Source organism: Opisthocomus hoazin, chromosome 2, assembly GCF_030867145.1.
Source record: "Opisthocomus hoazin isolate bOpiHoa1 chromosome 2, bOpiHoa1.hap1, whole genome shotgun sequence".
NCBI lineage: Eukaryota > Metazoa > Chordata > Aves > Opisthocomiformes > Opisthocomidae > Opisthocomus > Opisthocomus hoazin.
In genome coordinates this window covers 131,270,899-131,285,451 of record NC_134415.1, presented here as the reverse complement: position 1 = coordinate 131,285,451, position 14,553 = coordinate 131,270,899, and the positions used below count along the sequence as shown (strand labels likewise).

At 62.0% G+C, this 14,553-nt stretch overlaps 1 protein-coding gene across 1 annotated transcript in view; it reads right to left on the bottom strand.

The window, feature by feature from the left end:
* The window catches only part of SCARA5 (scavenger receptor class A member 5), a 44,898-nt gene extending 33,093 nt beyond the window's left edge, over nt 1-11,805 (bottom strand). Inside the window, exons 1-3 of the mRNA XM_075411357.1 lie at nt 11,588-11,805; nt 10,385-10,503; nt 4,820-4,948 (exon numbers count right to left, since the gene is read on the bottom strand). Coding sequence (XP_075267472.1) covers nt 4,820-4,948; nt 10,385-10,496 — 241 coding nt within the window. The 5' untranslated portion in view covers nt 10,497-10,503; nt 11,588-11,805. The remainder of the gene's footprint in view (nt 1-4,819; nt 4,949-10,384; nt 10,504-11,587) is intronic.
* Nucleotides 11,806-14,553: the final 2,748 nt, after the last annotated feature.

The following is a 14,553-nucleotide window of genomic DNA, read 5'->3' as shown; positions in this document are numbered from 1 at the left end:
CCCGACTGCTCGCGGCAGACACGGGCGCACACGCGTGTGCACACGCACACATGACCGCAAACATTGACATCAACGCCCACGTCTACGCGCACAGCGGGATGCGAACGCGCCTGCACGCCCCTGCCCTCTCCACACCCCATTGCAGCCCGTGCACACGCACACTGCGCACACGCACGCACGCACACGCGTGTTTCGCACCGCGGGCGAAGGGTTTGGGGAAGGATGGGGGGCAGGGGACGGGGGGGAGCTGCCAGCACTCGGCTCCAGCAAGAGCCAGCCCAGACCCAGCGCAACGGGGCCGTCGGCAGCTCTTCGGCAGCTCCGGATTTCTCCGTGTGCCAAGGAGACACAGACAGAATCACAGAATCCCAGCATGGTGGGGGTGGGCAGGGACCTCTGTGGGTCACCCAGCCCAACCCCCTGCCCAAGCAGGGTCACCCAGAGCAGGGGGCACAGCACCGCAGCCAGGCAGGGCTGGAATATCTCCAGAGAAGGAGACTCCACAGCCCCTCTGGGCAGCCTGGGCCAGGGCTCCGGCACCCTCAGAGGGAAGAAGTTCTTCCTCGGGTTCAGCTGGAACTTCCCAGGCTTCAGTTTGTGCCCGTTGCCCCTTGTCCTGTCGCTGGGCACCACTGCAAAGAGTCTGGCCCCGTCCTCCTGACCCCCACCCTGCAGATATTTAGAGGCATTTCGAAGGTCCCCTCTCAGCCTTCTCTTCTCCAGGCTGAACAAGCCCAGCTCCCTCAGCCTCTCCTCGTAGGAGAGATGCTCCAGGCCCCTCCTCATCCTCGCAGCCCTCCGCTGGACTCTCTCCAGTAGCTCCTCAGACCCGCTCTGGAGCCGGCTCACGGGGAGCAGGAGATGGTCAGGGAGAGCTCATGGCCGTGGGGTTGGGGCTGTTGCTCCGGCATCCTCGGAGCGTGAGTTTTGGGGCTACAGCTCTTGAAATGGAGGGTGCTCTATTCCTTGGGTGCTTCTGCTGGGCACCCAGGAGCGCCGAGCGTGGAAACGGGGCCGCTCGCAACGCAAAGACCAGCACGGAGATGGGGTGCGAGCCAGAAAGAGCCGCTCGGCGCTGGGTGCCCAGGGTGCCCCGACGTGGGGCCAGGCAGGGATGTGGGTTCAGACCCCGAAGTACTGGGATTTAACCCAGACCTTGCCAAAAAACCCCAGGATCGGAGCCCGACCTTTGGGCTGGGTGCCTTTTTGGGGGGATGAGGGGGGAACAGGGCTGGGGAGGAAGAGCGTGTGCGTCCCCAGGAGCCAGAGAACGCTGCCAGGCTTGCGAGAGAGGACGTTCAAAGCAGGCTGCGTCGGAACCACCTCGGTGCTGTCGCTGAAAACACCCCATTCCCACAGCTCCGAGGTATTTTTCGCCGTTTACTCCTTTTCTGACCCATTTCCACGGAGCTCATCGTGAGCCGCGGGGCGCCTGCCTGACCCAGCTTCGGAAAGATGCTCCGGGGAGCTGCCGTGCCAAAGCCACCGCGTTCCCATGCCGGGGACACCAGGATGTGGCCCAGGCAGCGTTGAGTTGCTTTCTGGGGAGCCACCGGGGCGTCCCGGCTCCATCACCTAAGAACATCAGGTCTGGAGGTGAGCAGGACACCCCATGCTCATCTGCCCATGGGGTCTGCTCCGGGTGGGAGTTCACTATGGCCGTGGGAGGGCAGAGATGGCATCAAATGGTGATGTTCGTCTTATGGCATCGTGGCCAGGTCTCCCCAGCCCAAGGAGCGGGTGCGAACAAGTCTACGTGCCTAAAAGCCATATCTTTGCACCTTCACCTCTGATGGGAGACGAGGAACGCTGGGCAGAAGGTCTCAGCTCCAACACGCTGGTGTCTGGTCTCCACTAGCACAAAGTGGGATGTTCCATGGGAAAACCAAGCCCTCCGTGGTTAAGGGTGCCCATGAATAACCAGTCCTGGGCCTCTGAGGACCATCAGCTCCACCGTTGAGGTTTCAGTTTGAAGCTGGAGTCCATCAGCTCAACGTCGAGCTTTCAGCCTGAAGCTGGGGCCCATCAGCTCCAGCGTCAAGGTTTCAGTCTGAAGCTGGGGCCCATCAGCTCCAATGTTGAGGTTCCTCATTGAAGTTGGGGACCATCAGCTCCGACGTTGAGGTCTCAGCCTGAAGCTGGGGACCATCAGCTCCAGCGTTGAGCTTTCAGCCTGAAGCTGGGGCCCATTAGCTCCACGTCGAGCTTTCAGCCTGAAGCTGGGGCCCATCAGCTCCAATGTTGAGGTTTCAGCCTGAAGTTGGGGACCATCAGCTCCAACGCTGAGCTTTCAGCCTGAAGCTGGGGACCATCATCTCCAGCATCGAGCTTCCAGCCTGAAGCTGGGGCCCATCAGCTCCAACGTTGAGGTTTCAGCCTGAAGCTGGGACCATCAGCTCCAATGTTGAGGTTTCAGCCTGAAGTTGGGGACCATCAGCTCCAGCGTCGAGGTTTCAGCCTGAAGCTGGGGACCATCATCTCCAGCATCGAGCTTCCAGCCTGAAGCTGGGGCCCATCAGCTCTAATGTTGAGGTTTCAGCCTGAAGCTGGGGCCCATCAGCTCCAGCGTCGAGGTTTCAGCCTGAAGCTGGGGATCACTGGGGCTGGCTCCCTGGCCTACACGTGGCTCCTGGCTGGATGGGGTCTCCGGTTGATGAGCTGCTCTTTGCCCTGATGTGAGACCAGCCAGGACCTGTGGTTTTTCTTGATGTGAGAAGACCACTCCGCGGTCGGCACGGCTGGCTCCAGCACTTGTGAGTCAGCTCCAAAGCCAGAGGCTTGGCTTCAAGTTCCAAACATACAGAAAGCAATAACGAAAGAGTTGATTTCCTCCACGTTTTGCCTTTCTTTCCCAAGATTGCGGTCCACATCTGGGAGGTAAGGTGGTTTTACTGGGGTCTTACCGAAAGCTGAAATCCCGCCGGTCACGGCACTCCGGGAGGTGGGGCTTTGAAGATGCCCGTGACGATGAGCCCGCAGCCCACCACGCCGTCAGTGTGACTGTGAGTGCTGGAGCTGCTTGCGGGTGAGCTCCCGAGCTCTCTGCACAATCATCCCTCTCTTGGGCCAACAACAACATCAGAACAATGTAACGCGAGGAAGAAGGGGGAGAGGCTTCAAAAATTCCAGCGAAACCTTCTCCGTCCCTTCCCCGGCCTGGGAAGGAGACTAAACCCACCCTTCTCCAAAGACAGAGGCTGCTTCACGGCGCTGGCGTTACCCCGGCTGGAGATAAACACGGCACCCGTCACCCACCCCAGCTGCCCGCGGGAATTCATCCCGAAGGGATGGCGCGGAGGCAGCACTCAGCCCAGCAGCGAGCGGAGATTTGGGGCTGGAAAGGGGAGGCCCCCATATCCCCCCCTCCGTGGGTGCTGGCGTTAAAGCTGGGGAGGGAGGAGCTGCTCCTTGGTGGTGGCATTTGCCACCTGCGCCCGCTGTGGCACGCGTCCAAGACCCCCCCCAACCACCAGAGCCCCACATGAGGCTGGAGAGTTGGGTGCAGAGGAACCTGATGAGGTTCAACAAGGGCAAGGGCAGGGTCCTGCACCTGGGGAGGAACAACCCCAGGCACCAGGACAGGCTGGGGCTGAGCTGCTGGAGAGCAGCTCTGCGGAGAGGGACTGGGAGTGCTGGGGGACGACAGGGTGACCATGAGCCAGCAGCGTGCCCTGGGTGCCAAGAAAGACAATGGGATCCTGGGGTGCATCAAGAAGAGTGTGGGCAGCAGGGCGAGGGAGGTTCTCCTCCCCCTCTGCTCTGCCCTGGGGAGGCCCCATCTGCAGTGCTGGGTCCAGTGCTGGGCTCCCCAGTTCAAGAAAGATGAGGAGCTACTGGAGAGAGTCCAGCGGAGGGCTGCGAGGATGAGGAGGGGACTGGAGCATCTCCCCTACGAGGAGAGGCTGAGGGAGCTGGGCTTGTTCAGCCTGGAGAAGAGAAGGCTGCGAGGGGACCTCAGAAATGCCTCTAAATATCTGCAGGGTGGGGGTCAGGAAGATGGGGCCAAGCTCTTTTCAGTGGTGCCCAGCGACAGGACAAGGGGCAATGGGCACAAACTGAAGCCTGGGAAGTTCCAGCTGAACCCGAGGAAGAACTTCTTCCCTCTGAGGGTGCCGGAGCCCTGGCCCAGGCTGCCCAGAGGGGCTGTGGAGTCTCCTTCTCTGGAGATATTCCAGCCCCGCCTGGCCGCGGTGCTGTGCCCCCTGCTCTGGGTGACCCTGCTTGGGCAGGGGGTTGGGCTGCGTGACCCGCAGAGGTCCCTGCCAACCCCTGCCATGGTGGGATCCTGTGATTCGATTAGGGTGGTCGGGATGCAAGGGGGGGTTACTGGGACCATGGGTTAAACCAGGCATCTTCCCAAACTCCGGAGCCGGGGCTCAGCCTTCCCCCAAGCAAAAAATGGGGAGTCGGTGCAAACCCAGCAGCCACGACCTAGTGATGGGGAAACATCTGAGCCCCAGACACGGGGGTCCTGAGCTTCACCGTCCCCAGCACGTGGTGCTTGGACACTGAAGTGATTCCAGCCTCGAAGCTTAAATCAAAACCGCTCCAGGCGCTGTGGGCTCACGTCATTGGCCCTAAGGAGATGGAAGTGGGTCATGGAGGCGATGCCTGCCTTGGCATCGCCTCCGCGCCCCGCTTCTCCTGGATCCCATATTTTCCTCCCCTGGATGGCGTGGAGAACCCTCCCGAACACCCCTGCAGAGGCAGCAGAAACGTGGTCCCATGCCCACGGCCAGACCTGGTTCTCTGAGCACAGCGCAACGTCACCCTTGTGGACCGCTGCGTCGCGGAGGGAGGACCCAGGCTCAGCCCTTACCCGCGAGGATGAAGACCCCGACGAGGATGAGGAAGACGAGGAGGTAGAGTCCCACCACGGCGTACTTCAAGGCCGCCAAGGAGCCCAGCCGGCCGCAGCGTCCCGCTGCCTTCGTCCTCCGCCCGGGACCTGGGGGACAGAGCAGGGTGTCAGGGAGAGCATCACGCACCCAGCCAGCCTGGGCTCTACCTCCCACCGGGTGAAAATATCTCAGATATCATTTCAGTGATGTCTCTTGGTGCGGGAACGGCTCTGTGTTGCCCCGGTGTCGATCTGCGTGGCTTTACAGAATCACAGAATGGTAGGGGTTGGAAGGGACCTCTGTGGGTCATCTAGTCCAACCCTCCTGCCGAAGCAGTGTCACCTACAGTAGGTTGTAGAGGACCTTGTCCAGGTGGGTCTTGAATATCTCCAGAGAAGGAGACTCCACAACCTCCCTGGGCAGCCTGTTCCAGTGCTCCATCACTTTCCCCAAGTGGGCACCATTGATGCTCAAAGGTCCCAGTGGCTATCCCAGGTAGGAGAACATCAGAGTCATCCAACCTTGTTGAGCTGTTTCCATTCCAGCTCCCAGCCTTCACCTCATCCCCTGCCGTCCCTGCCTGCAGCCCTGCGACTCTCCCTGCCCAGCAGGCAGCAATCAGGGGATGGAGGAAGGCAGGATGAGGGGTGATGGGCTTAAATTAAAAGAGGGGAGATTCAGACTGGATCTAAGGAAGACATTGTTTATGCTGAGGGTGGTGAGACCCTGGCCCAGGTTGTCCAGAGAGGTGGGAGATGCCCCATCCCTGGAACAAACCGAAGCCTGGGAAGTGCCAGCTGAACCCGAGGAAGAACTTCTTCCCTCTGAGGGTGCCGGAGCCCTGGCCCAGGCTGCCCAGAGGGGCTGTGGAGTCTCCTTCTCTGGAGATATTCCAGCCCCGCCTGGCCGCGGTGCTGTGCCCCCTGCTCTGGGTGACCCTGCTTGGGCAGGGGGTTGGGCTGGGTGACCCACAAAGGTCCCTGCCCACCCCTGCCATGCTGGGATTCTGTGAACCATTCCAGGCCAGGTTGGACAGGCTCTGAGCACCCTGATCTGGTTGGAGATGTCCCTGCCCATGGCAAGGGGTTGGACTGGATGCCTGGAAAGGTCCCTTCCCACCCGAACCATCCTGCGATTCGATGATGCCCGACTCCTGACATCCCTGCCAGCCCCTGCTTGCCCAAAGCTGCGCTAGCTGCCACCCAGCTCCGCTTCACCCCTGTCACGAGCAGAAGATCTGTGAGAGAAGGAGATGGGGTTTTGCAAATAAAATATCTGGGAGGAAAATGCAAGGGAAGAAAAGGGAAGGAAAGGCTCCCGCGCCATGAACCCAGCAGCACTGAAGGCCTCTGGTTTTGGGCTTGGGGCATGCTCAAAGCTCAAGCCCATGTTGAAATCTGGGCCAGGTCGTGGTCTCCGGTGGCAGCCGGAGCCTGGTCTGGGTACAGACCCCGCATCCCTCTGCCCCCAGCCCCAGGTGTTCAGCCTGACACCTTGGCATGACCCCGCGCTGCTGGGACAGGGTGCAGGGCGTCAGGTACCTGCGTTTTTCAGTTGGACCCCTGCAGCAGCACAAGGGTTCTGAGAGCAGCTGAGAACCACCAACTTCATGCCAGGTCAGCTAGAGCTGCCCAGTTTCACCCCTTGCCAGATCAAGATGTCTCCAGGGAGATGCCAACAAAAGGTGGAGGAAGAGTGTAGAACACCCACCACCTCAATATCTTAATATCAATATTAATGGCCTCAAGTTGCATCAGGGGAGGTTCAGATTGGATATTGGGAAGAATTTCTTCACTGGAAGAGCGGTCAGGCCTTGGACCAGGCTGCCCAGGGCAGTGGGGGAGTCCCCATCCCTGGAGGGGTTCAAAAACCGTGTGGATGTGGCACTTGGGGACATGATTTAGCAGGCATGGGGGTGTTGGGGTGATGATTGGGCTTGGTGATCTTGGAGACCTTCTCCAACCTGAATGATTCTATGATTTGGGTGCCTCCATCCCATTTCTTCCTGTCCTTTCAGCCCTGAGGACCAGCGTAGCACCCACCCAGAGCCTTCATCAACCCAGCAGAAGGGGGAAAGCCAAAGCCAAACCACCCAGGGAGGAGACCACGCTCATCCACGGCCCTGAGCAATGCCCACCTCCAGCCACGACCATCCCTGCCAGGTCTGGGGACCTCACCCATCTCACCTCCCACCCACGGGGCAGGAGCTCAGCTCCCTGCGGGACCAAGTCAGCGCTCGGGGTGCCAAAGACGAAGAGGAGGGACAACAGCTTGGCGGTGTCCCTAGCCTGGAAGGGACCCTTCCCCAGCCAATGGTCCGTGTGTCTGTCCTGCTGCAGGACAGGGAGGTTTGCAAGGACCTCCACCCAGCGAAGGGTTACGCCGGGTGCATCCCTTCACTCAGCCCCAATTTGGGGCTCCAAAATGAAGAAGCGCTGAGGTCAGGCTCGGAGGGGAGTTGGCAGGGACGTGGAGGGTGCACGGGGCACCCCAGTTCAGGTGTGAAAGGTGGTGGCCACCCCTCTGGGACCCCTCCATCTGCCATTCATCACCCGCACGCCGTTTGCCGGCCAAACAGCTGGAGCTGAGGGTTTCGGCATGAGGAAAGCCGCGATCTTTTTTCTGACATTAACACTTAGATCAGGTCCTGGGAGGCTCCGGGAGGAGCTGGCCCCGCGCCCCGAACCACCCACTCCTCCTTGCTGCTCTCCGAAGAGCAGGAGGGACCGCAGCTGCGCAAGCAGGGTTGTCACAACCGCCCTCTCCGAGGAGCTCACGGGCGGGCTCCGGCCAGTAACCAAGGGGAAAAGCAAATATTTCTTCCCCCTGCCCATGCCCAGGGGAGCCGGAGCTGTGGCCCGCCCGGTTTTTGGGGGGTACAGAAGGTGGGGGAGATGAAAGCAGCCAGGAGTTGTCATCTCCTGAGCCCTGGGGGTCTGGGGCTGGTGTCCTGGGGGTCACAGCGAGTCCTCGGCGTCACAGCGAGTCCTCAGCCCCACGCCGAGGGTTTTCCGTGAGCCCAGGAGGGACTCGAGTGGTCCCGTCCTCGTGATGAAGCTCTCGGGGTTGTCCTTGCCCCTGTCCCGCGGAGCTGGGGACCGGACACAACCCCACAAGCCCTGTTCCAGCAGCCTCTCCCGTGGGAATGGGGTCCCTCGGGGGGCCAGCTCTGCATCGGGGTGCGTGGTGGGTGAGCAGATCTGCTCTGAGTGATCCAGAGCAACCGACCACAAAAACACCAAAGTTGGGGAGAGACCTTCAACCCTCCCTGCCACTGCTCCGTGCCAGGGCAAGGTCTCTAGATGACCCACAGAGGTCCCTTCCAACCCTGAACATTCTGTGACTCTGTGATTCTCTGCTGGGAATGGTGGCCTCGGTCGTGGAGGACACCATCTTTTCCCTCCCATCTCTTCCAGCATCGCTGCCTCCACGATCCACCACCCCCTGGCCACATTTGCAGCGTGGCAGGGCATGGGGACAGCCCCCGGGCAGGATCTGCCCCTCTCTCTGCTGCAGGAAGGTGGAGTGGGTCCTGGATTGGAAAAGCTGGCAGCAAGAAGGTGGGCAGAGGCAGGAGCATAGAATCATCGAATCCTTAAGGTTGGAAAAGACCTCCAAGATCACCAAGTCCAACCATCAACCGAACACCCCCATGCCTGCTAAACCATGTCCCCAAGTGCCACATCCACACGGTTTTTAAGCCCTCCAGGGATGGGGACTCCCCCACTGCCCTGGGCAGCCTGGTCCAAGGCCTGACCACTCTTCCAGTGGAGAAATTCTTCCCAATATCCAATCTGAACCTCCCCTGAAGCAACTTGAGGCCATTGCCTCTCATCCTGTCGCTGGTTACTTGGAAGAAGAGACCAACCCCCGCCTCACTACGGGAACCCTTGCGAGGTGACATCAAGTTTGGGGAATGGCATCAAGACTCAGGCTTCACCTGGATGGGAAATCCACCCTCTGGACTCCACGCTGTCCCCATCCCAGGGGGCTGAAGGGCAGGAGAAGACACCCACGCAGCAACATCACCTCTTCTCTTGCAGTAACCACCACATGCCACCTGCGCCGTGTGAGCATCCAGAAGCAAATCGTCCAGGGCTGGATGTTCCCAGCTCACCCAGTGCCTGGATGTGGCCCAGCCTGGAAGAACCCAGGGCTCTCCATCACACCCTGGGGATGTCCCACGTGCCCAAAACCAGGAAGGTGAGACCCCATCACCCCGATCCCATGCTTGTGGTGGGCGACAGCGGTGCTGGGAAGCCTGCCCAGAACAAGACCAGTTTCCTCAGCAACCTCACAGGTCACCAAGCAAAGCTGCCAGCAAAGGGGACCCTCTCACTCCTTGAGATGCTTGGGTGCTTGAGCACCCAACTCTACCACCCTGCCCTCTCCCAGTCAGTTGCAAAGGCCTTTGGAGAACCTCATCGGGGCTGTTTGCTTGTGGACCAAGCCTGGACCTGGTGAAACTTGGACAGCATTTCACGGGGCAAGAGTGAAGGAAAAGAGCTCAGGAAGTCCACCGAGGAGACAGAGGCCAGCTAAGGTGTGTAGGAGATGCAAGCAGGTCCCACTGTGTCCTGCTGCCCAGCCCCACTGCTACTGTCCCCACTGCATGACATCTCCAGACAACATCACACGCCAGAGAGTCAGAGGCTTGGAGGAGAAAAGAGAAAAAAGTCCAAACAACAAAAAAAAACCCCAAAAATCAAACTTTAGCAAGCGAAGTGACTTTCCCTGGAGCACAACCCTGGTCAGTGGCAGAACCAGATGAGACCCCGGGCAGCTTGAGAGGCCCGTGGTGCCATGGGTCTGTCATCCCCACCTCCAACCAGAAAGGGAGGGACAGGAGCAGAGGCACAGAAACCTCCTTGCAGTGGGATTCCCGGAGCGTTTCTCCTGGTGAGACCATGCTAGCAGGAGAGGAGAAGGTTCCTGCTCCGTTTTGGACACGCACCTTCATCATGGTGCTACCTCCACCAAGGCACCCTCACCCTGGGCAGCCCCCTTCCCGGGGCAGGGATCACAGAATCATGGAATCATTCAGGTTGGAGAAGACCTCTAAGAACACCAAGTCCAACCACCAACCCAACACCCCCATGCCTGCTAAACCATGTCCCCAAGTGCCACATCCACACGGTTTTTGAACCCCTCCAGGGATGGGGACTCACCCACTGCCCTGGGCAGCCTGGTCCAAGGCCTGACCGCTCTTTCAGTGAAGAAATTTTTCCCAATATCCAATCTGAACCTGCCCTGATGCAACTTGAGGCCATTGCCTCTTGTCTTATCGCTGGTTACTTGGGAGAAGAGACCGACCCCCCCCTCACGACAACCATTGCTCCTCTGCTCTGGTTCCCTGGGACCCACAGCTGGAGCTGAGCACCAAATTCAAACCAGACACCTTTGCCTGCATGGGGCCAAATTGCTGAGCTGCTCCCTGAGCAATCCAAGCTCCGACGTCCCCCCCAGAACCTCTCCAGGTTTCTGCCACCAGGTTCAAAGCCCCCCCAGCCCCAGACCGAGCCACACGCGGAGCCCGCTCTCACCATCCTCGCAGAGGTTCAGTTTGGAAAGGTTCCTTCCCTCGAAGGGCTCCTCGAAGACGGAGCCGTTCTCCCTCTCACTGAAGGTGTGAAGGTACATGGCCTTGTTCTCCATCCTCCCGCTGCCGGTGGAGCAGAACAGGCACGTGAGATGGTGCTTGGTGGCTACGGTGCATCCCGACACGGCAGGGGCCCGATCCTGGCCAATCCCACGGCTCTGGCACCACAGCCTGGTGCCACGTGGTATGGGATGGTGCTGGGGATGTGGACCCGGTGCTAAGGGACCTCTCTGCTCTTGCTTGGCGTGGCCCAGCGCGTGGTTCCTCAGCTTGCCCACAGCCCCAGACCCTCTCAGCGAACACTGGTGGGCGAGGTCATCAGGACCACGGGCCCACCACCGGATAGTCCCGCCTGCATCCTTGCAGCTCCTTGTGATGCCCACCACCAACACAGACCCCCGGCTCTTTGGCCAAGGAGGGGGTCCCACCACCCCTCCCATGCTTGACCACACGCCCTGGAGATGTCCAACCATGGTGCCCACTCCAGGCATGTCCTGGCTGTCTGTCCCACCCCAGGGTTGGGGAGGTGGGGGCTCAATGTGCATGTGCGAGCCACCCAGGACCTCTTTCACCCCTAGAAACTGGGGTACCCCTGCAGCCACACCACTTCTAGGTACCCCAGCACGACCAAGAACCAAGACTGCTGTCCCCCACGGACCCGATCCTGGGGTCACCACCTCGCTGGTCCCCACGCCATCAGCCCCGGGGGGACATTGTGGCCCCGCTGCCACCCAGATTTGATCGCAGCACCCAGCTGGGAGGGTGTCTTCAGCCCCCAGCCCCTAGCAGTGCTCTGGTGTGGAAGGGGTTAAAACCCCCCCTAAGGACCTGCTGAGCACCCCCAAAATCATCCAGTGCCATGCAGAAGGGTGTTGCGCTTCGTGGGGACCCCCAGCTCCTGCCATTCCTCCCCCCCCCAGCCAAAAGCAGCCCCGCTGGGAGAGAGCTGGGCGGGGACCCCCCGCGCCCCTGCTCCCACGCCCACGGGGGGGACATCACCCGTGTACCCCGGGGTGGCTGCTCCCCACGCAGGGATGCTCGGGGAGACACCCCACGCTGGGAGGGGGGGTGGGGGGTGTTCATCCCTCCCCGCACCCCGTCCCGCTCCCCTTTCCCGCAGCTGCGTGCCCCATTTCTCCCCACTCACCTGCCCGGCGGACCCACTCGGGACCGAGTTCCCCCGCGGCCCCTTCCCCCGCCTTCTCGCTCAGTCCCCGGGCTGAGCCATGGTGGCCGGGACGGGGGGGCGAGGACAGCAAGGGGAGCCCCCGACCTCACCGCCGGCTCCCCACGGGCGCGGAGGGGCCGCGGCTCCCATGGGTGGGGGGTCCCCCGGGGGTGGGCAACGCGCAGGGGGGGCCGGTGCGGCGGCTGCGGGGCTGGGAGGCTGTGAGCGGGGACTGCTCGGCCGGGAGGGTTTTGTAGGCGGGGAACCGGGGGAGGGGGGCCGGGCTGCCCACGCCCCCCCCCCTCTTCCCTCCCCACCAGCCCTCCGGGGCCGCCCCCACCGCCCATTCGCCGGCCTCGGGCCGCCCCGGCTGCGGGGGGTCGGGCAGGGGCGGGGGGGTCGGGGCCGGGGCATCCCCCGGGGGAAATGGAGCATCCCCCGGGGGGAACCGGAGCATCCCCCTGGGGTCGGGGCCGGAGCATCCCCCGGGGGTCGGGCAGGGGCAGGGGGGTCAGGACCGGAGCATCCCCCGGGGGAACAGGGGCTGGAGCATCCCCCGGGGGTCGGGCAGGGGCAGGGGGGTCAGGACCGGAGCATCCCCCGGGGGAACAGGGGCTGGAGCATCCCCCGGGGGTCGGGTAGGGGCCGGGGGCCGGAGCATCCCCCGGGGGTCGGGGAGGAGCAGGGAGGGTCGGGGCCGGGGCATCCCCCGAGGAAAACGGAGCATCTCCCGGGAGTCGGGGAGGGACGGGGGGATCGGGGCTGGAGTATCCCCGGGGGAAACTGGAGCATCCCCCGGGGGGAACCGGAGCATCCCTCGGGGGTCGGGCAGGGGCAGGGGGGTCGGGACCGGAGCATCTCCCGGGGGGAACCGGAGCATCCCTCGGGGGTCGGGCAGGGGCAGGGGGGTCGGGGCCGGAGCATCCCTCGGGGGTCCGGTAGGGGCGAGGAGGTCGGGGCCGGAGCATCCCTCGGGGGTCGGGCAGTGGCTGGAGCATGCCCCGGGGGGAACCGGAGCATCCCCCGGTGGTCGGGGCCGGAGCATCCCCCGACGGAACTGGAGCATCCCCCGGGGGCAACCGGAGCATCCCCCGGGGGTCTGGCAGGGGCAGGGGGGTCGGGATCGGAGCATCTCCCGGGGGGAACCGGAGCATTCCCCGGGGGTCGGGCAGGGGCCGGGGGGTCGGGGCCGGGGCATCCGCCGGGGGAAACCAGAGCATCCCCCGGGGATCGGGCAGGGGCAGGGGGAGGGTCCGGGCCGGAGCATCCCCCGGGGGAACCGGAGCATCCGCCAGTGGTCGGGCAGGGGCGGGGGGGGGGTCGGGGCCGGAGCATCCCCCGGGGGGTGCCCTCAGCTTGAGGAGGGGGAAGCTTCTCCCTGAAAATCCCGTCCCTGGGGCAGGAGGTGGGTGCGTGGGGTGGTCCGTGTCCCAGCCCCAGTGGGTCTCCACACCTTCTGCTCCCCCTTTGGTGCCCAGCTCCCCGCCGGCTCAGCCCGCAGTCCGCAGCCCCCAGAGAAGGGGAGATGTGCTCATCCCCCACTGAGCCCACGGGAAACTGAGGCACGGAGGACCAGAGCTGACCCTGAACCACCGCTGCTCTCGCCCTTGGCGTGGGCCGTGCGGAGAGATGCAAGGTGTGCACCCACCATGGTCAATCTCTTGGAGGGGGCAAGGTGGGGAGGAAGATTTAAGGTGCTGCTGCGATGCCCTCGCTGGCTGTGTCCCCTTGGGGTGGGTGTGCATGGGTGTCCCACTCCCGTCCTGGGAATGCCACTTGAGTGAGCACTGGGAAGACTGGGATGGTGGGGTCACTGCTAGCTTGTGTCTGGTCCACCACCCGCAGGGACGATGGGGCCTGGAGAGCTGAGCACGCTGCGTCACGCGTTGAGCCGCTCGGTCCCCAGGTGCCATTGGACAAGCTGTGGCGACCCCCTTTTTTGGAAGCCATAAACACGCTGGGACCAAGACTTGGGATGCGGATGTCAAGACCTGGAGGGAGAAGGTCAAGCGCTTCTCACCCAGGGGCACGTCCAGCCGTGGTGCCATCCTGAGGACACACGTCACCTCCTCCATTAGGAGGGAAGATCTGCAGGGGTGCAACCACCCGGCTGCCGGTCTCCTCCCACTGTGGTGCATTGGTGGCCACCTCCGAGCAAGGCTTCTCCTTGGGACACCTACCATGGACATTCCAAAGGTCTGGGAGAAGGAAGCACAGCACACTCCGGGTCTGAACACCTCGGGGTAGGGCACTGACCGCTCAGCTGCCTTTCCTCTCATAAAGGCCAAAAGCATCATCAGAGTCTGCTCCTTTCAGACCTGGCCAAACATCGGCAAACGCTGCCCCAGTGAAACCAAAACTGCAGCAAATAGAGATGACGATTGTGGAGTATTCCCAAGGTTTCATCTTCATACCAAACACCCGACCAAGCAGTCCAGTTAATTCTTTCGCATTCAAAAAACCCACACAAAACCAACACATTCTCATATGATCCAAAAAGGATAATATTTTATTCGACTTCAGGTAATTTCCAGCAGCCTTGGGCTTTTGCATCTTTACGGCCTTCTCCGTTTATACGCCACTCGAGAAGTTTGCTGTTGGACGGTTTGGGTCTGATTCAGGGTAGGCGAGTCTCATGCTGCTGGCTTGTGCTGGAAATGCAAAATGCATCCGGAAAGAAAGGATTCACCTTTATAAAGAGTGTAAAAACTACGCCTAAGCTACAGATGTGAAAACCTGATGAGGTTCAACAAGGGCAAGGGCAGGGTCCAGCCCCTGGGGAGGAACAACCCCAGGCACCAGGACAGGCTGGGGCTGACCTGCTGGAGAGCAGCTCTGCGGAGAGGGACTGGGAGTGCTGGGGGACGACAGGGTGACCATGAGCCAGCAGCGTGCCCTGGGTGCCAAGAAGGCCAATGGGATCCTGGGGTGCATGAGGAGGAGTG